General features: G+C 54.8%; 1 protein-coding gene across 3 annotated transcripts; it reads left to right on the plus strand.

Moving 5' to 3' along the window:
• The first annotated feature begins 2,736 nt into the window (after nucleotides 1-2,736).
• On the plus strand, nucleotides 2,737-22,550 carry JDP2 (Jun dimerization protein 2). 3 transcript variants are annotated; one of them, XM_040602119.1, is made up of 4 exons: nucleotides 2,737-3,026; nucleotides 15,611-15,834; nucleotides 20,518-20,622; nucleotides 21,499-22,550. In XM_040602119.1, the coding sequence occupies exons 2-4, from the start codon at nucleotides 15,634-15,636 to the stop codon at nucleotides 21,682-21,684; spliced, it is 492 nt and encodes a 163-aa protein (XP_040458053.1). In that variant the 5' UTR covers nucleotides 2,737-3,026; nucleotides 15,611-15,633; the 3' UTR covers nucleotides 21,685-22,550. The 3 variants fall into 3 exon arrangements, with proteins under 3 accessions (XP_040458053.1, XP_040458052.1, XP_040458051.1); XM_040602118.1 differs by lacking the exon at nucleotides 2,737-3,026 and adding an exon at nucleotides 4,863-5,115; XM_040602117.1 differs by lacking the exon at nucleotides 2,737-3,026 and having other exon boundaries at nucleotides 9,581-15,834.
• Nucleotides 22,551-25,809: the final 3,259 nt, after the last annotated feature.

Raw genomic sequence — 25,809 nt, forward strand, 5'->3', positions numbered from 1 at the left:
CTACATCTTGACTTGCATCACTGCCACTCTCCCCTGCAGGCTGAAGCTCTTTCGTGCTGCCAATAGGTGCTGTACTCTTACAGGAGTTTGAACATGTATGTCCTAGGTTGCATCCTTCAGTGGATGGTTTTCAGTATTGACCACCAGGACTGTGGATAATCCTAATACTGAAGGCAAACATCAGCAAAAAGGGAAGCAGATTCATGAGGATTTGGGTGATTTAGGTGGACACGTGGCAGATGAAAAGCACTGTTTCGGGTAGCAAATGTTAGATGGCAAGTGTGGGAGCAAGGAGCAGGTCTGAGGAATCCTGGTTAAGCAGAGCCACAGCTCCGTTCTTTGAGCCCCAGTGGGTGGGAGGGGAATCATTAACCCTGTGAGCCTGCGCTGAGAGGCAACGCGGGAGGGAATTTTACATGTAGGAGGTCAGTGTGCCTTTATGTCTGCCAGGCATGTCCCACGCACACACTGTTTTTACTGGTCAGCCCTGAAGAGGTTACGGAAGGGAGGTGAACTGGAGTGGCTAACATCCTGATTAGACCTAGAATATTTATTAATATCAAGCACATAAAACTGTGCATGGACATGCAACAGAGATATTTAGATCTAGCGTATCATTGGCTTTCTTGGCCAAGAATGTCCCAGGGAGGTTACTGTGAGCTCATCTCCACTGACTGTGGCATCAGGAGGGTACGGAGGTCAAGCAAAGGACTATCCTTGCTGGGGTCTTAAGCATGCTTTCACTGCGCTTGGATGTCAGGGACCCATAGGAACCTTGTCAGTGCTCTGGCTCTTGGCTGTGCCACAGACAGGGCTGTGACAGCAAGAGTGATGCTGAGAAACCTGGCAAGATGGACCAGTACTGACACTGCCTCCCCCGCCCACCTTCAGAAGATGTGGGCCTGCCCCAGGCAGCACCACTCCTGCGGTGAGAGGGCCGCCGGACAATCCAGAAGAGAGGGGTGAGAAGGACAAGGATGGCTGCAGTGCCGTCACGTGGCGTCCTGGCCTAGGCCTGAATCCCGCTGATGAGCCACACAATTCATCCACATGTGGAAGGCAGAGAAACGCGTGCTGGCAGGCAAAGCAAAGGACTGAGAGCAGCTCCTTTGCAACCAAACTCCTGTGCTGGTGCAGCTCTGTTTTGCTTTAGAGTTCGCTCTGTTCCTGATAACTTTCTGGCCATGTGTTGTGTTGCAGGGGCTGTGTTTCCACATCCATGAACCTTCACCTTCCACATGCTTTATTTTGGGCAAAAATATGCAAATCATCCCTTTTGTCTGAGGAGAAAGCCATTTCCAGGCAGCGAGGTACTGACAGCTTTTTATATTCTGTGCAGCGGAACTTTTGCTTTTTTCTTAGCTACTCCTGTCTCCGTTTCAGATGCTGCCATTCCTACTTGGTTAATTTGTCTTTGTCAGCACATGTTTCCACAGCAGCGGCAAGACTGACCGGCCCTGGTAGGGCCAGCTGTGTTTACCCGACCACTCCACGTCCTTCGTCGAGCAGCCTGTTGTTGGTGACTTTTCTGTTCACTTTTACCCACTGAAGCCACAAATTCTCAATGAATTCTTACGCCTTTTCTAACCCAAATGAGACTATCTGAAAAGTAAACATGTTTGGTGTTTACATGAGGCAAAACCCAGCTTGGGAAAAGAACAGCTCAAGCACAGGCGGCTGCAAGAAGGAGGAAAATTCCCCTGTGAGACAAGAGTTCCCAACTCAAGAAGGAATGATGCAAGTTTGTCCCTTTAAACATGTGCGTAAGCACTGTCCTGAACAAGGATGCTTCCCTGGAACTAGCTCTTCAACAGTTAAGTCAAACAAATTCCAGTTAGGGCTAACTTTGATTATCATAATAATGAAGGCTCAGCTGTCCCCAGGACCTGCAGAGGGGAAGCCTGAAGGAAAGATGTCTTAGGGGAGGAAAGACATCTCAGGCCGGAGAGCAGGGTTCAGCTATACCCTCTCCTTCCTGCTTCCTGACCTTTTTCTGCACAGCCTTGGGTACACAGCTTCGAAAGCAGTGCACTGCGAACATGCGGCAAGTGCTGGTCATATACAGACTGGTAGGTGTGGGGTCCCTGTTCCCACCCTGCGGGGGCTTGCTGGCAGGGGAGAGCATCCATGAAGAGGTCCATACTCAAGGCTGTGGCTGTAGATGGCTGTGTTGCCGTGAGATCCCCCAGCTCTGCCCACTAGAGAAAGGGAAATGAAAAAGGGGAAAACAGTGGAAGGCAGAGCCGGGAGAGCTGTCTCTCTTCCAGCCCCCAGCAGAGAAGGGGAAATGGCACTTTCCCACCTTCCTCAGGGCAGGGAAGGGCTGCAGGAGGAGCCACGTGCTGGACTGGACCTTGCTCAGCCAGGTCATCGGCCTCCTCTGAAATCCCCCGGTTTTTCCCCTCTCCCCTCAGGAGGCAGCAGGTGTGAGGGAGCTGCCATGCGCTGGAGGCAACTTGTGTGAATTGCTAGAGAGAAATATTGTTTATCAGCCACATTGGGATCCCTCCAGCCTAAGGCACTAGAAAAGTCTGCCCTATCTGATATAGGAAGGTGGAAGAATGTATATGGGAAAAATACATCTCAGCTCACACTTCTCCCTTCTCCCCAAGATGAGATGTCAAGGGTAAAGAAATACTGGATTTGTAGGCAAAGGTGTATAGAAAGTATTCTACCTCGCTGAAAACAAAAAGATGAAAGAACAATGGCATGAGGAGAGTAGGAATAAGGATACATGTGCTGTGTCCTGCTGAGCCAGGCTGTTACCTATTTCTGTAGGACAACTTGGGCAAAGTGTATCCTATATTGAACGCAGCGTTTCTAGTCCCCTGCTCCTGCTCGGTCCCAGCTCCCCAGCTGAATTCTCTTTCTCTTGCTGACACAGAGATGAAGAGGACAAGGCTGGAAGTGCTGGTGGTGAGACCTCGTGGATGATGAATGGCATGCATCGTCAGCGGTGAAAAGAAACGAAATTGGTGAATTCAGAAAAGAAACAAGGACTGACAAGCCAGGAGAAGGCAAACAAGGTAGGGTGTATGGTGCCTCACTGTGCAGCTGAGGGGGGAGGATAGGTCAAAGAGATGGTGGTATTGCTCTGCTCTGTGACAGATTCCTTTTGTCTGTAATGACCTGCCCACAGGGCCCAGGGGCATGCAGGAGAGCTCAGAGGAATTTGCTGGTCCTGAGTCCTTGCTGTGGTTCATCCTGTTTGGGAGACACATCTCATCTCTTTCCCCATTTACTTTGGGCACGGGCTCAGGCACAGGGAGCTGGGTAGTGCCGCTCAGCCCGACGGTTTTGCTAACCACTCTAGTATTTTTTCTTTCCAAATTAAAAGGTGTATTTCTGTCCTGAAATGCTTTAGGAGCCCCAGCCCTGGAGCATCCAGTACCTGTGACGGGTCTAGTGTGGCCCTGTGGGTGTGCAGAGCTTTGCTTCTCAGAGCAGTTTGGCAGATGCAGGTGGGAAGAAGCCAATGTTAGAGAGAAAGAGGAAGGAGACAATTCAAATCCATGCAAATAAGTTATCAGGAAGACTCCAGTCCACCATCTGCTCCCACATCTCCTCCTGACATCATGGTGCTAGAGCACCAGGCACCATGAGTGTGCATGTGCCTTGGGCAACGGCCCTCCTGGGATATTCCAGTGATGATAAGGGAAGACCAAAGCAGCTGGGCAGGGGAGCCTTGAACCCCTCTGCTCCCTCTTGGCTCCTCTCTATCCCAGTCAAAGGGCTGGCAGAGCTGGGGCTGGCAGACCTTGACCGGTGTATGGGGGAGCCTGAGCAGGCCGGGCTGGGGTGGGATGAGCTGTGAAGGAGCTGGCTTCCCACGGGGCAGTGGCGTGGCCCCCCCTGCCCCTGTGTCGCTGCTTCCCTGGGTGACATGGGGTCGGCGCTGGGGAGCTGTGTCACTCTCCCTGGTCCTTTGCCTCCTTGTTCCCAGGCGCAGGACTGAGGAGCAGGGGGCTCCACACACAGCTACTGCTGCAGGCTGGCCCGGGCAGGGCTGTGGCGGCACCAGGCTGTGTCAGCGGGGCTGCCCAGGACCTGGTCCTGGCAGGGCTGGGGGCACGGAGCGGAGAGCCAGGGGTTGGGGGTGGGGGGGGGGGAGCGCAAATAGGAGTGTGGGAGGGGGCCCGCACCCGGTGGAGGGGTGCGAGGTGCCATGGTGCAGGGGTGCCAGCTGTGAGGGCACGGGCTTGCCAAGGGGTGGTGGGTGTGGAGTCCTGGGGTGCAGGATGTAGGGGTGCTGAGCTATGGGGTGTGGGGTGCCGGGTGCAGGATGTGCTTGGTGTGGGGTGTGGGGTGTGGCATGCAAGGATGCCAGGCTGTGGGGTGCCAGATGCAGAATGATGGGGTGCCGGGTGTGGGATGTCAAGGTGCTGGGTGCAGGGTGCGGGATGCGGGTATGCTGGGCTGTGGGGTGCGGGATATGGGGTGTGTGATGTCGGGGTGCCAGGTGTGGGGTGGCGGGGTGCTTGTTGTGGAATGCGGGGTGCCGGGATGCCAGGCTGTGGGCTGCGGGATGTGGGGCGCTGGGCTGTGGGGTGCAGGGTGTCAGATGCGAAATGGTGGGGTGCCGGGTGCGGGATGTCGGGGTGCTGTGTGTGGGTGCGGGGGTGCAGGATGCGGCGATGCCAGGCTGTGGGGTGCGGGATGCGGGGTGCCGGGATGCGGGGTGCCGGGTGCGGGATGCGGGGTGCCGGGTGCGGGGTGCCGGGTGCGGGGTGCCGGTGTCCCGGCTGGTCCCACCCCTGCGCGGCGCTCCCCGCCCCGCGGCCCCGCTCCCCCGCCCTCCCTGACGTGTGGCGCTGGCAGCCCGGCCGGTTCCGCATTCCCGACCCCTCCCCGCAGCCCAGGGGCCGCTATATAACCGGGGCTGATGCAACCCACCCCGCCGCCTGCCACAGCCTGCGGGAGGCGCGCACCGGGGCGGCGGGGGGCGGCGGCGGGCCAAGGCGCCCCGGCGGCGGCCGGCACCGACATCGGCACCGACATCGGCACCCGGCGGGGCCCGGGGGTCGGGGCAGCGGCGGAGGCGGCGGGGCTGAGCCTGCAGCCCGGCCCCTGCGGCCGGGCCCCGCGGGCACCCCGGCAGCCCGGTCCCCCTGCACGGTGGGTGCGGGCGCGGAGCGGGGGAAGCGCCGGGATTGTGGCAGGGCGGGGGGGATGCGCGGAGCATCCCGGCGCCCCGCGGCAGCGTGCAGGGTGCTGGGTGCTGCCCTCCGGGCGGGGAGGGGCTCCAGTGCCAGCGGCCGGGCGCGCCGCGGGGGTGCGGGGAGACCCCCGGGGTGGGCGCGTGGGTGGGGGGGCGGGCAGAGCCGGCCGGGAGCGGAGCTGCGCTGCCCCCGCACCCGGCGCTGCGCGGGGGCCGGGGCTGCCGTGCGGGGGTGCCCGGGCCCGGGCTGCTGCCCCCGCCCCGCTGCAGGGCCGGCGGGGAGCGCCCCCCCCCCCCGAGCCGGTGCCGCCCTCCCGCCGCTTCACCTGCCGGCCGGGCCGCAGGTGGGGGCCGGGCTGCCGGGCGGGGGGGGGGAGGGGCGCTGCCGGCCGGGCCGCCCCGCGGGGCCCGGGGGAGGGAAGGGGCCCCGGGGCTCCCCCACCGCGCGGTCCCAAGTCCGCTTTAGCAGTGAGGCATGGAGTTGAATGGAAGTTGCATTCTTTTGCACGGTCTGCTCCGGGAGGCGCTTTGCTTTTTCCATGGGAGGGAAACGGGTTTGAGAGCAAATTAGGGGAAAGGGAGAAATACCAAGAGAGCAAGAGCCACGTTATGTTTCCATTTTGCTTTTAATGAAGGCCCTGTGGAGGTGTATTTGAAAACACAGGGTCTCCTATGCCTTCAAGGAGGGTGAGAACACTGTGCTGGCTGGTTCCAGGGCCATATGCAGCGTATGGTGGCCAATGAAACAGGGCCTGGCTCGTTCTCTTGCTTGTCTTGGCAGCCTGCTCCATGGCTTGCATTACCAGCCCTGGAACACAACCACTGCCAAACAGTGTGTGTGTGTGTGTGTGTGTGTGTGTTTGGACTCCGAGAGCTCAGCAGAAACAAATGCTTCTGCAGCTCAGACTAGGATTTTTTAGCTAGTTGCAAGAAAAACTTTCATGAAAAACTCGATCTGGAGCCTGCTCTGGGAATTTGCTGGGGAACGCTTGCACGGGGACATCTGGGAATGCCAGTCGTTGGAGTTCAGACTCTTAGTAAGGCTTGTAGCGATTTTAAAAAAGCAAAAACCTTGCCCGTCTGGGGATGAGTGGGTGGGTGCAGGAGCCACCATCTAAACCATCCCTGTGTCACACAGCGACTGGTTGTTCCTGGGATCTGGGGGATTGACATGATCTGCTGAGAGTTACCATGAGGGTTGCTGCCTCTGTTGCCTCGTTGAGACACCCACGGATGCTTCTCGCTCTTCACGGCTGAGCATTGAGCATTTCCCTCCTCACAGGATGCAAAGGTCTCTGTGCTGCGGTCCTTGCCAAGAGTAGATATTCCCTCTTACCTCCTACCGCCCTCTCCATCTGAGCAGCGTGTCCATCTAGGCCGCTCAAGTGCGGGCAGTGCTGAGCATCTGCTCTGTGGTCTCCTTCCCTGTGCTAGTGTTTGCTGCTTCAGCTGCATTGCCTGGGCCAGGTACTTGGCAGCACGCAGTGTCTCGAGTGAGAAGCTGTTGAGAGGGTCTTTTCACTGCAGTAGGCTGTTCCAGGTGGACCTGGCCCTAAGAGCAATGGAGACGCTCATGGTGTGTGGTGTGGACCCCTTGCCAGCCTGCATGTGTCCCGTAGTGCCAGTGTGGCAAGGAGGGGGCACGGCAAATCTGATGCCATCTGTCTTTGGCTGCTTGCGTGGATTTTTCAGTTGCTTCGGCTGTCCAGAGTATCAATCCAAACATTGCAGACTATTTTAACATGCAGCCAGGGAGCTGAGGGTCCATATGGTCCTCTCAGCTGAGCAGGACTGTTGCAAACTAGCCAGAGCTCGTCTCTATATGGGTTAGAGGTCTTTGTGGATGACCCTGACATTCAGGGCATAATTTTGAGGAGTTTGTAGGGGGAGGCCCTCTGATTTGAGTCCATTCTTGGCCTCTCAGGAGCTCTGTGCCGGAGTAGAGTTGTCGTCTTGAAGATTCCAGCCCTGACCACATGTGGTCATGGAAGGTCCTGGGGGATTTCAACAAGTCGGTCATTAACCTCAGTGTCTGAGCTGCAGCCTAGCTCAGACCAGGATACTCCTCCTTCCTCAAACCACTTTTTGCTGCTTCAGGTAGAAACGGGAGAGCTTTTACCCTCCTGCTCTGTACTGCCATCCAGCAGGTGGTGCAACGTTATTAAATGTCTGCCAGAAATAATTAACTGGCAATTGCTAATAGTATACTGTGATAATTAATTGCATTTTTTTGCAGTTATCACAATGAATTACTGCAATGGAGAAGCCTTGCTATGCTAGGTGCTGTACAAAACCCCGCTGTCACAGGTTGCTTACAAGTCAATCGCTGCATTGCAGTGGTGGGGGCAGTGTAATGCTAAACTAGAGCTTTTTACTATCCTGTGAAGGTATGGAGGAAAATGCTCAGGGAAAAAGAAAGACTGTGAGCCGACTGCTTTGCTAATGGCAAAGAGGGAGTTATTTCTAAAGCTGAGGACTGGAGGGCCAGTGTCTTCCCCTCCTCATAATGGAGATAAGGAGTCAAAGCATCAGACAGGCAGATGTGGGGGCCTGACAATGGAAATCAGTTGCATTGGGGGCTGCAAAATTGCACTTCTGCTGAGGAGAGGCTGTCTGCTCGGGGCTGCCCCGTGCATGCCTCCCTGATGGAGAAGAGGAGGGAGGCAGCAAGGCTCTCTGCGTTCCTGTTTTCAGAAAGCTTTTCATAGCCGCCTGTCCATGAATGACTCGGATGTTCCTCTTGCCATCTGTGTGAAACTAGATGTGCAGGACTGAGCCAGACTGTTCTGGCGCACAAATGGGTTTAGACTTCCATCTCCTGAGGAACTGTTCTTCACAGCTCCTTCCTCTCTAGCACTGTGGCCCTGCAATCCTCTCCTTGGAGCTTTGGGAGTTTGGGATGGTGCATCACATGTGCCGGCATTCACAAACCCTGCAGCTCTTCTCCCGCTGTGTGGGGTTACCTGTGGGAGGAAGGGAACAGCAAGGGCAGTAGCTGGGGGGAAGGGTACAGATGCTTCTTTGGCCCTGCAAGCTCAGGACCTGATGTAGGAGCTGTCTCTCTCCTGGAAGTGGGGTGTGGAGGCTGTGAGGTACTACGGTGTCTAGCACACTGAGGTGGCATGCTGCCGCTCAGTGCACTTGGTAAGCCATGCTGCGATTGTGCCTTAAACTGGCCTTTAAATGAAGGGGAATCTCCCTGATGCCATAAAACGCTAAGTAATGTTAGGTCCTTGGTGAAGAGAGGGCATGCACAGTTTTACCCTGGTGGGTGTCACTGCAGCTCTTCAGTATGCTACAGGTGGAGGGTTCCTTGGCATCGCCAGGTTCGGCAGAGGAATGAATGAAGGAAGGCACAGTGGCTGTTAGAGACCATGTTTGCCAGCGCTGCTGCATGGGTACTGAAAAGACAGGTTACAGCCAAGGGGCTTGGCTGCTGCTGTGTTCTGATGGTTGGCAAATAACTGATCCTGATCGGTGTGGCTACTGGCACTGGCACTGCAAGTTACTGCTTCTAACAATGCAGGCCAGAAGAAGCTAGACAGGAGACGGGGTGACCTGCTGTAAGGTACTAGTCAAAACCAGATGCATCTAGAGCAGATAGCAGTTGTGTGAGAATGGGAGACTATCGCAATTTAGGCAACAGAAGAAAACTAATTGCATGGCTAGGTACTTGTGGCACTGGGAATATGGGGTAGTGACTTTATGCCTTCAACTTTGTCGTGCTTAATTTGGCATTCACTGGGGGCTGCATCTTGAAGTGGAAGAAAGTCCGTTGTCAGCTGTTGACCCTCAGCATCCTGCAGTCTCCCCAGCCTGAAGAGTCCAGATGGAAAAAAAGCAAGCGGCTCCGTGCCTCAGAGCAGTGATAGCCAACTGCCCTGTCTTTGTTTAGGAAGTCACATTCTTGGGGCATGAGAAGTTGGGCATGTCAGGAAAGGGCTTTCTTATAAATCATCCTTCTGCTAACAGAAGGAACTAGAAAGTTGCAATGTGTGATATACAGGCTGAGCAAACTTGATAACCAGGAGCTAAAAAAAGCTAGAAAATTATAATAAAGCCATAGTAAAATCCAAGGAACCAGAAGTTGCTTTTCATGGATGATAACACTACTTCTGATCTCCGCAGCAGAATTATTGTGTGCTGGCCAGGAGGAGATGAAAGGCCGATTGCCGTGACTTAGGTGCTCCCAGACAGTAGGTACAAATGGTGATAGTACATTAAGTGCTAACACGCTAATGAAGAGATCAAAGATTGCTTGTATGGTGTCTTGCAGACTTTGGCAGTGCTCTGACGCATGGCAGCTGACAAGAAATGGCAGGCGCCCGGGTTGAGCCTGGAGTGAGAGAACAGCAGGCAAGCATGGCCTTGGTCCTGCAGGCAGCGTGGAGAAGGGCTGGTAGGGCAGCCTTCGCCTTAGTGTAGCGCTTAACATGGACAAAAAAGAAACATGCCGGTATTTAGTGTCAGAATCTGCTGGCTGGCAATATTAGGTGCTAGACTGGCTCTCTGAGCATCGGAAGGGTACTTGGATCAACCACTGCAGATGTCAGAGCATGTAAAATAGATTATGTTGGAAGAAACTGTGATTTATAGACAGCAAAATTGAAAATAAGGTTGCAAACAGCCCTCGCTCTTGCCAAGGAGGCTGACAGCAGAGATAAGACAGTAATGGCAATTTAAATTGAAATGTGACTGTTGGAGCCTGCTTTTGGGTGGCATGGTCCTATCTGCACAACAATGCTGTTGATACAGCAACTGTATTTGGTTTATAAAAAAGCATCCCTGGGTAAGTGAGGATGCATAGGATGGTCCTGGGGGAACAGTGGATACAAACTATGGCAGTTTCTGCACAAGGAAATGAATGTATGCTTTTAACACAGATAGGCATTCCTGTGCCAGTTTTCGTCTGTGGGTAAGAATAGCACTGAAGAGGTGGCAGGAGAGGTGTGAATACAGGCTAGCAACCAGAGTACAAGCCCCCGGAGGCACTGGGTTACGTGGATTATGCCTACGCACGTTAGATTTACGCTGCACGTTAGATTTATGCCGTGACTGCTGTGCAAACATCAGCTCCTTCAAAAAAACCCTAAGCAGCCACCAGAAAAAAGCAGCAACGAAATCGTTATGGGAAGGAAAAAAACCCCAAACCATGAGCAGATGAAGATTGGAACTACAGGAGAAAGAATAGGAGGGTATGCAGGGACGGTGTCACCGAGGAAGCTGAGCAATTGTATGGGACAGTATGGACTTGTAAAGCTTCCTCCCTCTAGGTCGCAGGCTCCAGCAGATAACAGACCCTGGCAGTAGGAGAAAAACTTAGGAGTAATGGGCACTGCCTTTAAGAAATAATAAACCAAGCAGTGTCACAGACCATTGACCATAAGGACATAACTGGGGGATGAAGCACAGAAACGCTTTTCACTGATGGGAAAGATGCAGCAAAACCAAGGTGAGCCAAGGAAGCAGTACTGTTATCATCTCTGGGGATAAGGGTGCTGATAAAATAACCAAGCTTGACCAGAGGCTGACCGAGACCACGACGACAACAGTGCCAAAGCAAGGATGCAAAAGTGACTGCAATAATTAGGAGGGTTTACAGACATTTCGGCAAGAGGTCAAGTCTTGTGTTACAGCATTTTAAGCAGAACAAGGGGAGCATAGAGGCAAAGCTAAGGAAATACAAACTGAATTTTGACCCATGAAATCACGTGTTGACCAGATTTTTGCTGCAAGGATAGTTGCTGAAGAGAGCATTGAATGACACAGGCTGCTCATCACTGAACTGAAGTTTTAAGAAAGCCTTCTCTGTCTCCTGATTTACTCTGGAGCATCTTGATGTTGTGGCACGGAATGATGAATAGCATCAGTGCAGAAGGCACGGCTACAGCGAATGTAAACTTGAGCAGCTGGCGTCATGCAGATCCCAGTGTCAGATGTAAGACTACACATTCTCTTTCCCCTCACTGCTTTGCTTTGCTGTTGGCTTCATTATGTGAAAAAGCATAGCTGGTATAATGCAGGAATTGTGTGGTTCAGCTGTAGGACACCAGAAAGCTAGGTTTTACTGAAGACACAACGTTTCTCGGCTCATGTAAGGAGACACTGCAAGACTGTCTGGCACTGAGGGGGAAAAAAAGACTGTGTTAATAATCAGATCTGGAAAGAAAAAAAATCTAATAAGAATCCTAGCTAAAGCCCTGTGTTAGAAAGTGAAGGAATACAGAGGTGAGTTGGTTCATGTGCCTTAGAAATAACAAACACTGCAAGGGAATATCCAGAAAGAAATTGGGAATTGGCAAGGCACCAGCCCTGTTCATCCCATCCAGCATGATATGGGTATTGAAAAATTGCAAATTAAAGATTTTTTTTCAGGTGTTGAACTTTGAAGTTATTTCTGCCCTATGATGCAAACATGGTAGGAATATAGTGGAGCTATAGGCAGGCTTGTCAACATCTTCCAGGTTAACGGCCTCAGGAAGAGGACCAAAATATCTAATAGAATGACATGCTTTGGCTTTTTTGACACAATCGTAGTACAACGTCTTGCCTCTAGTGTTAATCAGAAAAGAAAATGGAAGTATGTGGGACTTGGGATGAAAGGAAAGCTTCTCTTACAGGAAGAAGAGGCAAAAGAAACAGAACAACAGTCCCTCCGGTCAGCAGGCAGTGGCAGTGCCTGGGGCTGAGGGTCATCGAGCACTAGGTGGGCTGATCTCTCACTGCACCCCTGCTCTGCAGAGAGGGATGGCATCTCTCTTTGTTCCATCCTTATTTCCATGGTTATAGTCCTGCTGGGAATGGTTTTACATACCCCTCCAAGGTCTAACTCTGCTTGACTCTTGGCAGGTCTCAATGTGCTCCTGAGCTTCGTGACCCCTGAGCAAGATCTCGCTTGTAGAAGCTAATTCCCTCTTCCCACCTAGCTCTCAGCTCATCTTAATGTGCAGGTTCATGTTCTTCCAGGTGGCTCCTGGCACTTTGGTTGGAACAGCCTTAGATTTAGTTTACACCGATGTGGGTGTGATGTGGGCTTTGGCAGTGCAGTCCCTGGATCCAGGATAAATTTTTAGAGCATGTTAGGTGGGCCAGCTCCTTCATCCCGACCTGTGCCACATGTCACACTACTACAGGGGCTATTTCAAGGCATATTAAGGTATCTGATCAAAGAGGCAGAGGGGAAAAGGTGGGCCAGAGAAAACACAATGTTTTCTCAAATCTTTAGCCAGTTGTCCCTGGAGAGCTGCCCCAGGCTCAGGAGTGCAATGGGATGCTCAGTGGCCAGGTTTCTCCTCCCTCCTCATTTCATAAATCGCAGTGACCCTGAATTTGGTCTAGCTGAGGACCGGGACTGGCCAGCCCAGTGCTTGGGTGCTGTCAGCTGCATCTTGTGATGGAAGACAATAAATGAAAACCAGGTCCCCCAAGTCCAGAATGGATTTAGGCATCCAGTGCTGGGCTCAAGTCAGGTCACAGCCTGAAGCCTGTGAAAGGGTGGGTTGGGGTCCCAAAGCAGTGTGTGCCATCACAGCTCACGTGCGGTATTTGCAGGAGGGAGACTTCAAGACAGTGTTCATATACTTCAGCTACTGATTTTGTTATTTTTTTAATTATTGTTTTCACTTAAGTCCAAACTGTTCAAGCTGGGGATGGATTTCTATGGGATTGCTGGTGAGGAGGTGTGCAGCAGCTGGCCTGGGGTGTGCTGCTGTTAGCAGGCTTCATCCCAGTGCCGCAGCATGTCGGCTTAGTGGCAGCGGCTGGGAAATGGCTAACTCTGCAGTGCATAAAGCCATCTCAGAATGGTAGGCTGAATTTAACTCCATGCAGCTGAGGCCTGTGGCAGTATGTCCTGGGAAGAGCCTCTGGAGTCATCTCCCTTTACCATGCCACCGTGCTCTCCTGCTGGAGAGGGGCAGTGAGGAGGATGGTAAGGATTTGGACACAGTCCCCAAATAACTTTTTGCATTTTTCCGCCTGGAGTGCAGCCTAGGGTAGGATGGTGCCCAGCTTCTGGAGGAGTGAAGCATCTTAGCCATGTGTAAGCCTGAAGGGAAGGGGAGGGAGGCAGCCTGCAGCTTCAGAGCCTGGCTGCAAGCAGGCATCTCCTGACACCATACAAGGCAACTGCTGCAGCTGTGGAATTACAGCTGTCTGTTTAGAGATTGCTATGGAAGAATGTGTAGTTTGGATCAGTTTAGGTCCTTACAATCTCAACAAGTTGATGTGTAGTCTTTTCGGAGGTCAAATGTCATTACCAAGAATTTTCTTTTTCTCTTTTGGCACCAGATGGGCAGGAGTCCTCTTCATCGGGTGGTATCACTTTGCTTCAGAAGTCACTGTCTCTGCTATCTTTCCCATCTTCTCCTTTTCAGGCTCTAATGGGTGACGGAAGCAGACGACTTGATTCCTGCTCACCACCTCTTTAGGGTCACACTCTTGCTGCATTTGCTTTCCATGCTCTTTCCCAAATCCCATTGGTCACCGCTGCCATCTGCTGAGCAAACTCTGCCAGGGGACATCTCATGCTGACACCTGGACCTTTTTGGTGGCAGATTAGAGTGTATGACAGCTCAGCATACTGGGGTTTATAGACACTCTCTGATGCAAATCCCCTTGTCTATCATGCCAGGATGGCTTGCATAGCATCTGCGCTGGCAGCTGTGGAGCTTGCATTAGCGTCTCTAACCTTGACTAACCTGTATGATTGGCTTTCCTTCCCTTCTGCTGCTCATCTCCTGTTCCCTCACATTAACAAATATACCAAATAATCTCCTGGGTAGAGGCGTACCAGCACCAAGAAATCCTTAACTCTCTGCTTGTCATGATTAACCCTGTTCAATGTTCAACCTGCTCCCACTGACCCTGCTTGGGGGGTGTGTGTGTGCATGTGTTGGACCAGGTGAGCTCCTTCCCCACCTCAGCTGTTCTGAGACTCCATGATCCAACAGTCCTGTCTCACACGCAGCTTTAGGCAAATTTTCAGCCTGGTACTGACATAGATTTGTAACCCCAGGATGGCAAGTGCTGAGCAACTGTGGCAGCTGGCTTGACAACGTGTGCGTGCACAGCTGTACTGCCTGGACCAAAAGTCTGCATCACCTGTCACCTGGTCTCTCAGCAGCTCAGAGTGGATGCCTTGGAAAGAGCAGGGCAAGTGCATGTTATGCCTTGCTTAATGCACCACCTCACTCTGGCAGATGGTGCTGTCAAAGCTTCCAGAAGTTTGTGCAGACCAATGTGACTGATGGTCCTTAGTGGACCCCTCTTCCATGAGTTTGCCTTCGTTCAACTCTCATTCAGCTGCTCATTGAACCCTGCCTTGTGACTGGCTGTAGTGGTTATGGAAAGCTGCTCCATGAGATTTTGGGTCTGCTCCATTAGCCCGTTTCTGCCTGCTGTGTGGGTGCTTCCAGGGGCAGGATGGGGTGGATGCCTGGAAGCTCTCAGCTGGGACTGGTCTGGCTGGGCAGAGCAAGGAGAGCTGTGCACGAGCACTGGGACATGTGGCTGAGTTGTATTGCATGTGTGTGGGAATGGTTGCTGTGTGGACAGAAGTTGACCCTGCATGTTGGAACTGGGTCACTCGTGAGTGTCCCAGGCCAGTTGCACAAGCAGGGATGTACTTGTGCTGTAGCCAACAACCACCTGTCCCTTTGCTTTTTGGCTAATACAACAGCTTCTGCTCTGTGGGCTTTCCATTTTAGATATAACTGTATTTCTTTCTCACTTAGCTGCTTGTTCTTCATATTTCCTGGTAACTTGCTTTCTTCTGCCTGTAAGTGACTTGCCAAAGTTTGTCCTGTTCTCACTTTGTGCTGCAATTTTTTCTCTTTCCTGATAGAAGCAACCTTTTGCACCTTGCTCCATTTCCCCTCCCCTCCAGCCCTTGCTTCCTCATTTCTGTGCTGGGAGATGTTTGTTCAGTGACAAGTTTTTCTCTCGTGGTTTTATCCCTGGTTGCTGTGCGCTGTGTCCCAGCCCTGACCAGCAGGCTCAGCCTGCCCGGAAGAAATCCAGCCCAAGGCATATTATGTTCCTCTTTGTGCTATTTTTCTTCTTGTCCTAATAACATACACATTAATCAAAACTCAGGTAAGAGCAAAGCTTCACCTTCTGCACTCCAGAGAAAGGTGTGCTGAAACCAGTAGTCCATGGGACCACATCACTGTTGTTGCAGCCAGCTCCTGTTCTGGTGCTTTGCCTCTCAGGTCTTTTCCCTTCCTGGTTTACACACCAGGAGCATATCCTTTCTAGCAGGATTCATACATTTTTGGTTTCTCTCACGGAAGTTCTACTTAGTTCTTTCCTATGCCATCCCTGGGCGAGAGCGGCTTCTTCCCTGGTTCTCACTCTTGTTAGGTGATGGGACTGTAGAACAGGATTGGCCTGTGCTGTGTCGTGAGACCCTGTCGCTGGGTTGTAACGGGCTGTGTCTTGCTCTCCCTCCAGCCTACGAAGCTGTTTCCCCTGCTATGATGCCAGGGCAGATCCCTGATCCGTCCCTGACGGCTGGCGCGCTGCCCGGGCTCGGCCCCTTGACGGGACTGCCTGGCACAGCCCTGACCGCCGAGGAGCTGAAGTGCGCCGACATCCGCAACATCGGGGCCATGATCTCACCGCTCCACTTTCTGGAGGTGAAACTTGGGAAGAGACCCCAGCCCGTGAAAAGTGAGGTGAGTCTCGGGGGCTGCTGGCTACAGATGGCCCTGTGGGGCCATTGCCTGCACCTGCCTGGGTTTCTGTCCTGCCTGTGCTTGTTTCCTGCCAGGGTGGCCAGCAAGGTGTTCTATAAGGATGCCACGCCACCTGATTGGTGATGTGCACATGTGTTGGCCGCTGCTCCGCTGGCTGTCTCTTCCCTGTGTCTGAATTTGTGTCCCTGCAGCATGGGCTGGGAGTAGTGGCCTTCGTGTCCCAGACCTGACCGGTCCCACGCAGCTGTTGGCAGCTGGCTGAACTCAATCCCTGCCTGCGGAGTGGGGTCTGGTGCAGCCAGCGTGTCCCTAGGTTGGGGCATGCACCCAAAGGAGAGGCTGAGCAGCCTGTCAGAGGGCTTGTGCGATATTTTCATCCCATCTCTGCTGCCAATGAGTCTTTGGTGCTGCTGGTGTTGGCGTTGCCTTTTTCCCACGGGTCGAGCCAGGTGGGTGAGCAGTGCTGAACGGTAGTGGTGACTCAGATCAGCTGGGGCTGCCCCTGCCCCTCTCCTTGGGGGGGCCTGGGTTCACCTCGGGGCTCCTGGGACAGGGAAGGTTGGTGGCTTCTGCTCAGTATCGTAGGCTGGCATGTTGGAACCAGGCTGCAGGGACTTGGGAGACACTTGCACAGCATTTTCCTGGTGTGGTTGACTTGTGTGTTGGTTGTCCAGTCTTTGACTCCTTGACCATTGCTGTACTGGTGGTGAGTGTTTGCACCTCCACATGTCAGTTCAGAGGCTCCGCTTTGGCGAGGGTGGTGGCTGCTGTCAAAGTCGAATAAACAACCCTTCTGAACAGTGAGGGTGTCCTCCTGCATGAGGCATCAGATGATGCCGTGTGAGGGTGACTGTGCGTTCTCTGAAAACTTCAGCGAGGAGGTGGTAGATGATGTGAGAAGCTGCCTGTGATGAGCTGTGCATGGAAGGGCGTAAACCATCAGTTCCAGGGAGCAGCCGCTCTCCAAAGGGTGCTGATGCTTGATTTGGCCCAACTCTTAGAGCAAAAGCTCAGCGGCACCCAGGTCCACCTGTGCGGGGGTGCCTGTTGTTTCTCCCCAGCCCCTTGCGGTGGACTTCTGCAGGCAGAGCTGGTATGATGGAGTTGAGTCCATCTGATCACCTTGCACAGGAGCCTGGTGCCCAAGGGGGTGTCCGGTCGGCTCATGCAGCATTGCATGGAGATCCCCTGGGGAAGGACTGCGCAGCTCTGCAGTGGCAGGAGGTGAGGCTAGGATGCTGTGGTGGGCCATCAGGAGGGCCCGAGGGATGCTAATGGCTTTGGTCCTTCAACAGGCAAAGCTGTTGTGGGTTGGCAGCTGAAGCCGAATGCTGTCCCAGGCTCTTGGCCCGGGTATCACGCAGCAAATGGGGCGCAGTGCCTGCCTTGCTTCCCGGGCTGGGGAAGAAAGAGGGAGTCTGTAGCTGTGCTATCTTCCCAGGCACAGCTCCTTCCCTGGGACGTCTCGGGGACCTCTGAGCTGGCCCTGCAACAGCTGCTTTTGCTTGCTGGGTGGGAGGATGTGGTCTCACTGGCCTCTGCATAACAGGGACGGGGCAACTCTGTCCCACAGCAGGTACTGGAAGTGGCGAGCCGGTTGCTGAGACACCGTGTGGAGGACAGATAAGGGGAAATCCACTGGCAGCCCCCACACCCACACGGCTGCCTCTCCTGCAGCCAGTTCCTCCCCTGCATGGCCTGTGAAGCCGAGGAATTGAGGGCAGCAAATGGAGCTGCCCCTGGCACAGGCTTTGCAGCGAAAGCCTGGGGGAGTGAAGCAGTAGCTGCTTATCCCATGAGTAGCCAAGAAGCTGCCCACGCATGATTTTGCAATGCAGCCTGCAGCTGCTTTCTTCTTGCGGGGAGCGGAGCCCAGGATGCTGGGTGCTGGCACGCCATGCTCTGTGCACCGCCTGCGAGGGCAGGCTGCTCCCCGCGAGCTGCGGCACGGGCGGCTTTCTCGGCTGTGCTGGGGGGACCGTCATCTCCTGGTAGTGGGGTGTTTGTGCCTGGGCGTGGGTGCTGGGCGCTGGCTTTCCTGCAGTGTGGTGGGCAGGCTGCCCTCCTCTTGGGGCAGCTGGAGGCAGGTGTGGCTGAGTTCCTCTGTCACCTAAATCCACCTGGGGTGCTCCCTCTGGAACCAAACCCTGCCCCTCAGGCTGGTGATCACCTCGGTCCCTGATGCTGCTGACTGAAGCGATTCAGGAGGCAACCCCAGACCTTCTGCCCACAGGGCTCCCCTGGAGACTGGCGGCTGAGACATGCTGTGGGGTGGTACACCATCACTGTCCCTGAGTAGACTCCTAAGCCCCCCCCAACACCAGGGCCATGTCACCTTTCTGAACTGAAATCAAGCAGAAGTGGAGAGGGGAAAACCTGTCGTCTTGAAGTTACAGGATCTGTGATCAAAAAACAGAGCCAACAGTTCAAGCTGCCACTGTCTGTGCTGAGCCACCCTCCTTGAGCATCTGTACCCATCTAAAGGTCACTGCCCTTTGCTGGGCCCTCTGTGGGGTGGAGGGGAGGCTGAAGAGGGCGTGGGCAGGTCACTTAATCTTTGACTCTCACCGAATGGAGCAACAGAGCTTGGAAATGTCAGGTAGCTCCCAGGGATACTCTGAGGCTTGTGCGGTCTGTTTGCTCTTCCAGTTCCTGTTACAACCCACAGTGTACTTTGCAGGAAAGTTTTGGGGTGTGTTTCTTGAGGTTTGGAGCTGTGAGTGTATGTTCCCACTCTACACCCTCCTAAATAATCGAACTGAAAGGCTGAGAAGCTATCTAAGGGGGTTAGATGAGTGGTTAGTAAATATGCGGAGGGGAATGGTGGCTACCCTGATGTCTACCTCCTCTTAAACTCTGCATGGAAATTTTGTAAAGGCTGCTTATGCCTTTGCTATGGGGTATCCTGGTCCGGCCAGAAGGAAAAGGCAGCAGAGCGTGGAGTTAGAGCCTTCCCGGTCACTTCTAACACCTGCCACATCTGAGCTATGTGGATGTAGTGAGAGCTGGCCATGCCTAACTGCGCTTGGGGCATCAGTGCGGTTCCCATCTTGGTTCTTGTGAATGTAGCGCAGGATGCCCCATGGCGCGGCCGTGGCAAAGGAGCGGTAGCAGCTTGAGGTGACTTGACTTAATATTTTAGCCTCAGCTAAAGTAGCAACTCTGGTATAATGCTTGGGAAGGAAGTTAGAGAAGGTGCAAAAGCTATTAGCACTATAAGACTTGGACACGGTCTTCTAAAGCATACTACATGCTGCATATTGGACACGCAGCTTAAGGTGCCCCGTTCACCTTCGCTCTGCTGAGTCAATGCTTCATCCTGTCCTTGGACATCACGTTGAGATGTTTCGATTAGCGGGCTTTGGACTCGGTGAATGTTAGCAGCGTGCAGTTTGCTGTGGATGATGGGACCTGCAGCTTTTGTTTCTTGCAGGCAGCACTGGTGTACCGATGTGTGGGGTAATCTGGTGGCCCCACGCTCCCACTACCGCTTTGTGGCCTTGGCATTGGGATTCTCTGACTTTCCTTTTGGGATGACTAAGCCCAGGTACTAGAGCAACAAGGCTGCTCAGATGATGTGCTGCGAGAGGCTCATCTGGGAGATGTGTCCCTCAACCACACTTAAGTACGAAGAGAGGGATGTGGCTGCCTTCTCAAGCTGGAGCTGCCCTTAGAGAAGGTGCAAAAAGCTGTGGAAGTGCTCATAAAGCAAATGTTGCTGCCACTGCATTTGAGAAGATGTGTGCTGTCAGGTGTCACTTGATAGGAATGAGGCAGTTTGGTCTGACATCTCAAAATTTCAGAGTCCAAGACCAAATGTGGATGAAGGCACTGGGGACCTGTCTTCTCTAGCCATGCTAGAGCGTGTAACCTGGATGCTGCCCTCATGGGGCTTCCCAGCACTCAGATTTTTCTTGAAGGAGCTGGTTTGGGTTCTCAGATGTAAGCATGCCATAGGCCATTTACACAGGTTTTGTAGTAAATATCCCTAAATACTTTGATTATGGGTTTCCAAACCATAGGGCTTATTGGCCTGGCCTGTGCGGTTTGAGTCAAACAGCACAGAGCAACTGAGTCATGGTGAACAGCGCAGGCACTGCCGTGTCCTGCTTCTTCACAGGGGATGCAGGACCTGTCCCCACCTTACTGCAGTGGCCCTGTGACTCAGCGAGTGCTGCAGCTGCAGCAGACAGTCCTGTGTACTGGAAGGAGGGAACAGCCAGGCCCAGCTGGGAGAGCTTTCAGGTTCCTCTGCTTCTTGCTCTTCCCTGCACGTTTGATGCTTTGAATGACTGCGCTCACAGAGCTGCGTGACGAGCTGTGCCTGTCTCTGCAGGATGAAGCTTTATTCCCCTTGTCCCTGCGCTCTCTCGAGGAGGGAGCAGCCCTGCAAAGAGTCTGTCCCCTGCCAGCCAGGTCCCCGGCTGTGGGTACTGCACTGGTCTCCCTCCCTATGTCCCCACAGCGTGGAGTTAGAGGTCGTGGCAGCAGCGTGCCTGGTTCCTGCTGAGGATTAGACCATGTTGCTAGTGGCCCCTGGCACGGGTGGCTGCCACCCCTCTCCTTGTCCTGTCACCAGTGGGGCTGCCGGGTGCTCATTCCTACCTCTCACCCTGCCCCACACCTGCCGGCTCTGATCTGGGCTTCTCCATCTCATTGCAGCTGGATGAGGAAGAGGAGAGGAGGAAAAGGCGCCGGGAGAAAAACAAAGTAGCAGCAGCACGATGTCGTAACAAGAAGAAGGAGAGGACGGAGTTCCTGCAGCGGGTGGGTGCCCTGACCTGTCCTAGGACACAGCGGGGACCTTGGTGGGGGCACTTCCCTAGGAAGGTGCCCCATCTGTGGGCAGCGCTCCTTCCAGATCTGCCCCTCTGCCTCCCCTTCCTCCTGTGCCCTTTTCTGGGAAAATTCTGGCCTGTTGCCCCACTTTCCGTGAGGGGATGAAGGTGGTGGCCATGTGTGCCTAGGCAGAGCTCACAGGTATCCCTTTTGCCTGTGGTACCAGGGATGGAGAGGGCTGGAAGCGGCCTCTGGGCTTGGGGGAGAGAGGGCTGATGGTGTCCCTGCCTCGGTGCTGGAGCAAGAGCACGCGTGGGAGTGTGGCACACGACAGGGGCTGACAGCATGCTGGCCCCTTGCCCAGTTCCTGAAGGTTTCCCCGTTGGGAGGCCAGATGCCCTCTCAACCCGTGACCCCAAGGCAGAAGAACTCTCACGGCACCTTGCTGCTTTTCTGCAAGGGGTGGTGGGACATGGGCAAACGACACAGTGGGAGACAAGGAGCCATTTCACAAGGCCAGATCCTTGCAGATGGAGGGTGAAAACTTAAATGTGGGTTTGTTTCCAAACCACCCTTCCAGACCATGGAAGCAGCCAGGCAGGGGTTTTGTTGTGGCTTGGCAGAGACCTGTCCTAGGAGGTGACACTGTATTTCCTTGCTGTGGCGCTAGGTAACGCAAGGCAGCAGGGCTGGGGATGAACTGCCTGGAGGGACCTGGTGCCTCAGCGTGTCTTTGGGCTGCCTCTGTGCTGCAGGGGCTGAGTGGCAGTGCTGAGCAGAGATGGTTTGTTGGCCACATCGCTTCTCCTTGTATCCTGTGCTGTTGGAGTAAAGTCCCATGTGGTTGTGTTTCTGTCCTGTTAGGAGTCTGAGCGTCTAGAGCTCATGAATGCTGAGTTGAAGGCCCAGATAGAAGAGCTGAAACAGGAGAGGCAGCAGCTGATCCTGATGCTGAACCGGCACCGTCCCACCTGCATCGTGCGGACGGACAGCATCAAGACGCCAGAGAGTGAAGCCAACCCACTGCTGGAGCAGCTAGAGAAGAAGTGAAGGTGGCACTGGGCCAGGAGGAGGAGACAGTGGCGCAGGGTCTTCCAGGGTCTCTAATGTATGTACTGTATGAAGAACTGTGCACCCAGGCCTGGTGCAGCCAGGACCCAGCGGGCTTCCTTGGGAACTATGGACCAAACAAATATGGGGACAGAGAAGATGAGGAACCTGTCAACCATGTACTCTGAGGCTGAACCCGGGAGCAGGGCTGGTGGTGCCGGTGAGGGCAACCTCCCTGTGATACCTCATCATGGCCCTTCAGCCCGCTCACAGCCCCGGGGACCTACGATGCTGCAGCGCGTCCCATGAGGACCACGCGCCCGTGGGGAGCAGGGGCCGCAGGCAGAGGAGCAGCAGCCATGTGGTGCCCTGCCCGGAGGCTGCCGCCACTCCTGGCGCACGCTCCAGAGGGAAACCCAAACCCAAGAACCGCAAACACTTGACGCAGCCCCGTCTGGTGGGCAGGCCTGTCGGGGCTTGGTGGCGCAGGCGCCCCCCATAAGCACACTCTCAGTATAATGTTTACAGCCCAGCTGTCCGTGTCGGCCGTGCTTTTGAATGCACATTTTTACACTTTTTTTAAAGTATTTTTTACAAAGTTTTTATACAGCGATCTCTATATGGATTTATATAATCACTAGATGTGATCCCATAGAAATGTATGTTATGATGGTCTGTTTGTTACAAACGCATATGCCACAGTTATCTCCATTGTGTTACTTGTCCGGTAGTGTCTGGCTCCTTCCCTGGCGTGCTGGGAAGTGGGTCCAAGCTGCCCTCCGCAGTGGTGTCGCTACCCTCTCCATCCATGTATGTCCTTCATAATACTCAGTTCTGTATCTCTCAGTAAATGTTACCTTTACGTACGGCACCCTTCTGTGCTCTGTCCAGGTCAGGCCGTGGTGGGCTCTGGCCAGCGCTCAGCACCGTGGCAGCATGTGCCAGGTCTGACCGTGCCAGCTGCGTTCCTGGCTGAGTGGGGTGGTGGAGTTGATCCCTGAGCTGGTTTGTGGTGGTTCTTTGTGTTAGCAGGTGTAGGCCAGGGGAATTCACCCTGGGGAAGCTGGGACCCTCAGAGGCAGCTCTGACCGTTGCCGAGCAAGAAGTAGCTCTGTGCTGCACTGCAGAGGGCAGGCAGGCCATGGCTTGCCAGCTGGAAAGGCAGAGCTGTGAGACGGGGAGAACATCTATCTCACCCTTACCTGGTCCTTCTTGTTTCGCACTACAGTACAGTAGCTTGGACTCACTTCAGGGGTGAGAAGGAGATGGGGGAGCTGTCACAATGTCCTTGTGGTGATGCTGCCTTCGTGGAAGAAGGTGGAGAATTGTTCCTTTGGGTCTCTGTCAGGTCCTAGCCTTGCCCCTAACTGATGTGCTGGGAAAGCCGAAAGAGAGCCTAAAGCTTGCCCTGGGCTTTGGCCAGTGTTTGAGCACAGGAGTGTGGAGGTTGAGAAGATAATCAGCCAGGTGTGCTTCAGAAGCTAGGACTTGAAAGAGTTAGCATCCTCATGCGACTAACCGAGCCCTGACACTATTGCTGTGTTTCCATTAGATATGAAGGCAGTGGGAAGGTGCCTTGGTCTGGACTGGAGCAGACCCATCTCACATGTGGGCACCACTGAGTGTTGTCTCAGAGGAGCAGTGGTGTGCCTAGTCTTTGCCCACTTGGTGTCCTACCCGTTACCAGTGTGGATGAGGCTGCTTTGATGCAAACTACAAGTGAAAGAAGCTTTCAGCATCTGGTACAGATGCACGCTCCAGCCAGGAGCACTGAAGTAGTGAGGAGAAGATGAGCTTGACCTAAATGTGACAACAGCGCAGGAGGAGGTCTTCCCTGAGCACGACTGCTTCTCTAGTGCATGTTTTTCTGTAGCCTCCTTTTCCAACCCTTAACCTCCAGGGATATCTGACATTAGTCCTTTTTCCATTTCGTACGTTCTTCCTGGATTTCCCCTCCCTTTCCACAGCTTCTGTCTTTGGGACCTCCCAAAATGCTGTCAGGTGCCTTATTTACTGTGAAGCATGGTGGATCTGTTACAGGTAAAGTTTTTGTCTGGGGAGGAGTTGTTGGCTGAGGTGCTCTAGAGGGATGTACAAGGACAGGACCTGAAACAAAGCTGGTGGACAAAGCAGTGTCTGACCTGGCTGCCACTGCCTGCCGTGCAGCCCTGGAAGCCGGGCAGCTGTTCCTCTGCGTGTCCTTCTGCCCAGACCCTGCAGCAGCGGCTCAGACCTGACCCATTTCTCAGCTGCTCTCAGGAGCCAGTCTTCATACTTGGAGGAACAAGATGCTTCTTATCAAGCTTTGCTGAAAGGACACAGAGCACTTGCTGGGCTGCTTCCCTATTCAGGCTTTATTTCCCTCTGCAGAACTTACGTGGTAGTGAATTTCCAGGCTCCTGTGAGTGTCAGTTTCCTCTTCAGCGGTCAGCAGGAGCTGCCTGTGGGACATCAGATGATCCAGCCACAGGCATCTCATGCTTTTTGCTCACCTGGAGAGCCTGTGCACTCCTCTCCATGTGGGGGGACTCCTACCCACCTGCCACACACCTTCCAGCAGCACTGGCAGTGCTGCAGGTGCGGGTAAAGGCCCTTCTCTGGCAAGTGGCCACACTGCAGTAAAACGTCCTGCTAGGAAAACAGCCGGCTTGAAAGAGGAATAGAAGGTGCCCTTTGAAACCAAGCGTGCCAGCAGCAGCTAGCAAAGGCAGCACCAGAAGAGTGATGGATCTACATCAGTTTAATGATCTGCTATTCCAGCCAAGGCTCAGGCAGGAGCTGAGTCCTGGCAGAGCCCAGATAGGTTTTTGCCCAGTCTCCCGTATATCCTCCAGTCTTTTGCTGCATTTCAGTCAGTACCGAGGAGTTTGCCACTTAGTTTAGGGCATTTCTTTCTAGGGGACTTGGTTAGGCTGTGACCCGGTGAGGTCAGAGCAGAGGGTTTGGGCCATATCCTGAGCGTTGAATGGAAAAGGCTCTGTCTGCTCAGCCCTGGGCTGAAAACCCCTCCCGGTCCCTGTAGGAGATGGGCTATTTGATGTTCCTCACTCTGGCAGCATGTGTCCCCTCCACCCACCCACCCCCTTAGCAGAGGTACAAATGCTGCCATGGGCCAGGCGCTGTGGCAGGACCCCTGTCAGGCTGGTGCATTACAGGGCAGCCCCTGGGCATGGGCAGGAGCAGCGGGCACACACTGTGTCGCTGCATGCCAGCTCCCCAACCCAGAGGCTGTACCTGTGGCAGCGTCCTCCTACTTGGGTCCCCTTCACACACGGTCTGGCAACGGGGATTTGCTTGGAAAACACACGAGCTGCTTCTCAGAGGCCAGGCAACCCCCCCGCCGGCCATCGCAGCCCCCGCACATGTGCTGGGCGTGCTGTGGGTGAGCAGAGGCGACGGCGTGGCCGGCAGGGCTTGGTGGCGCTGAGGCAGCCTGATGGACATGAGGCTGCTGCAAGCCCCACGCCCCCCGCTCCGGCCAGTCGCCAGGCTGAACCCCCGGCCCTGCTGGGCGCACGGGCACCCCCAGACCTGCAGGTCCCCGCCGTAGCTGGTGTCAGAGGGTCGCCGCAGGGCAGGCAGCAGGGCCCGGGGCACCGCAGCCCCCCGCACGCTGGGCTCTCCGCTGGCCGCTCCAGCCCGACGGTTGCTCGTGCTCGCACGCCTGCACGGAGGCGGCTGGTCGCCTGCGGCCGCGTCCCGGGCACCGGCCGGCCCCGCTCCCACTGTGCCCCGCGCCCCCCGCTGGTCCCTCTCGGGGCCACCGCGGCCGTGCCGCTTCCCGCTTGCGTGCGTCCCCTCGGCCGGTGCTGTCCCCCCGGCCCCGCGGGCGCCGAGCGGGGCTGCCGGGGGCAGGAGGCGGCGGGGCCCCGGGGGACGCGATGCTCCCAGCACGGGGCGGCAGCACGGGCGGCCAGCAGGAGGCGCTGCGCGGCTGCGGGCCCGGCGGGGCGGGCACCAGGACGCCGCCTGCCGGCGGGAGCGGGAAAGGGCAGGGCAGGGCCGCGACCCGGTACGGAGCAGCGGCTCCCCTCGGTGCCAAGCAGCGGCCAGGCTGCCCCCGGCCCTTCTCCGGCTCAGCCGCTGCCAGCCGGGGCCAGGGAGCGCCGGTGCCTGTCCCGGAGC

The sequence above is a fragment of the Falco naumanni genome, chromosome 7 (assembly GCF_017639655.2).
Source record: "Falco naumanni isolate bFalNau1 chromosome 7, bFalNau1.pat, whole genome shotgun sequence".
In the NCBI taxonomy this organism is placed as follows: domain Eukaryota; kingdom Metazoa; phylum Chordata; class Aves; order Falconiformes; family Falconidae; genus Falco; species Falco naumanni.

Coding starts and splice junctions, on each gene's coding strand:
- JDP2 (XM_040602117.1), top strand. CDS start 15,313: ATGGGACCACATCACTGTTGTTGCAGCCAGCTCCTGTTCTGGTGCTTT. Junction 15,835..20,517: donor CCCAGCCCGTGAAAAGTGAG/GTGAGTCTCGGG, acceptor ATCTCATTGCAG/CTGGATGAGGAAGAGGAGAG. Junction 20,623..21,498: donor GGACGGAGTTCCTGCAGCGG/GTGGGTGCCCTG, acceptor CTGTCCTGTTAG/GAGTCTGAGCGTCTAGAGCT.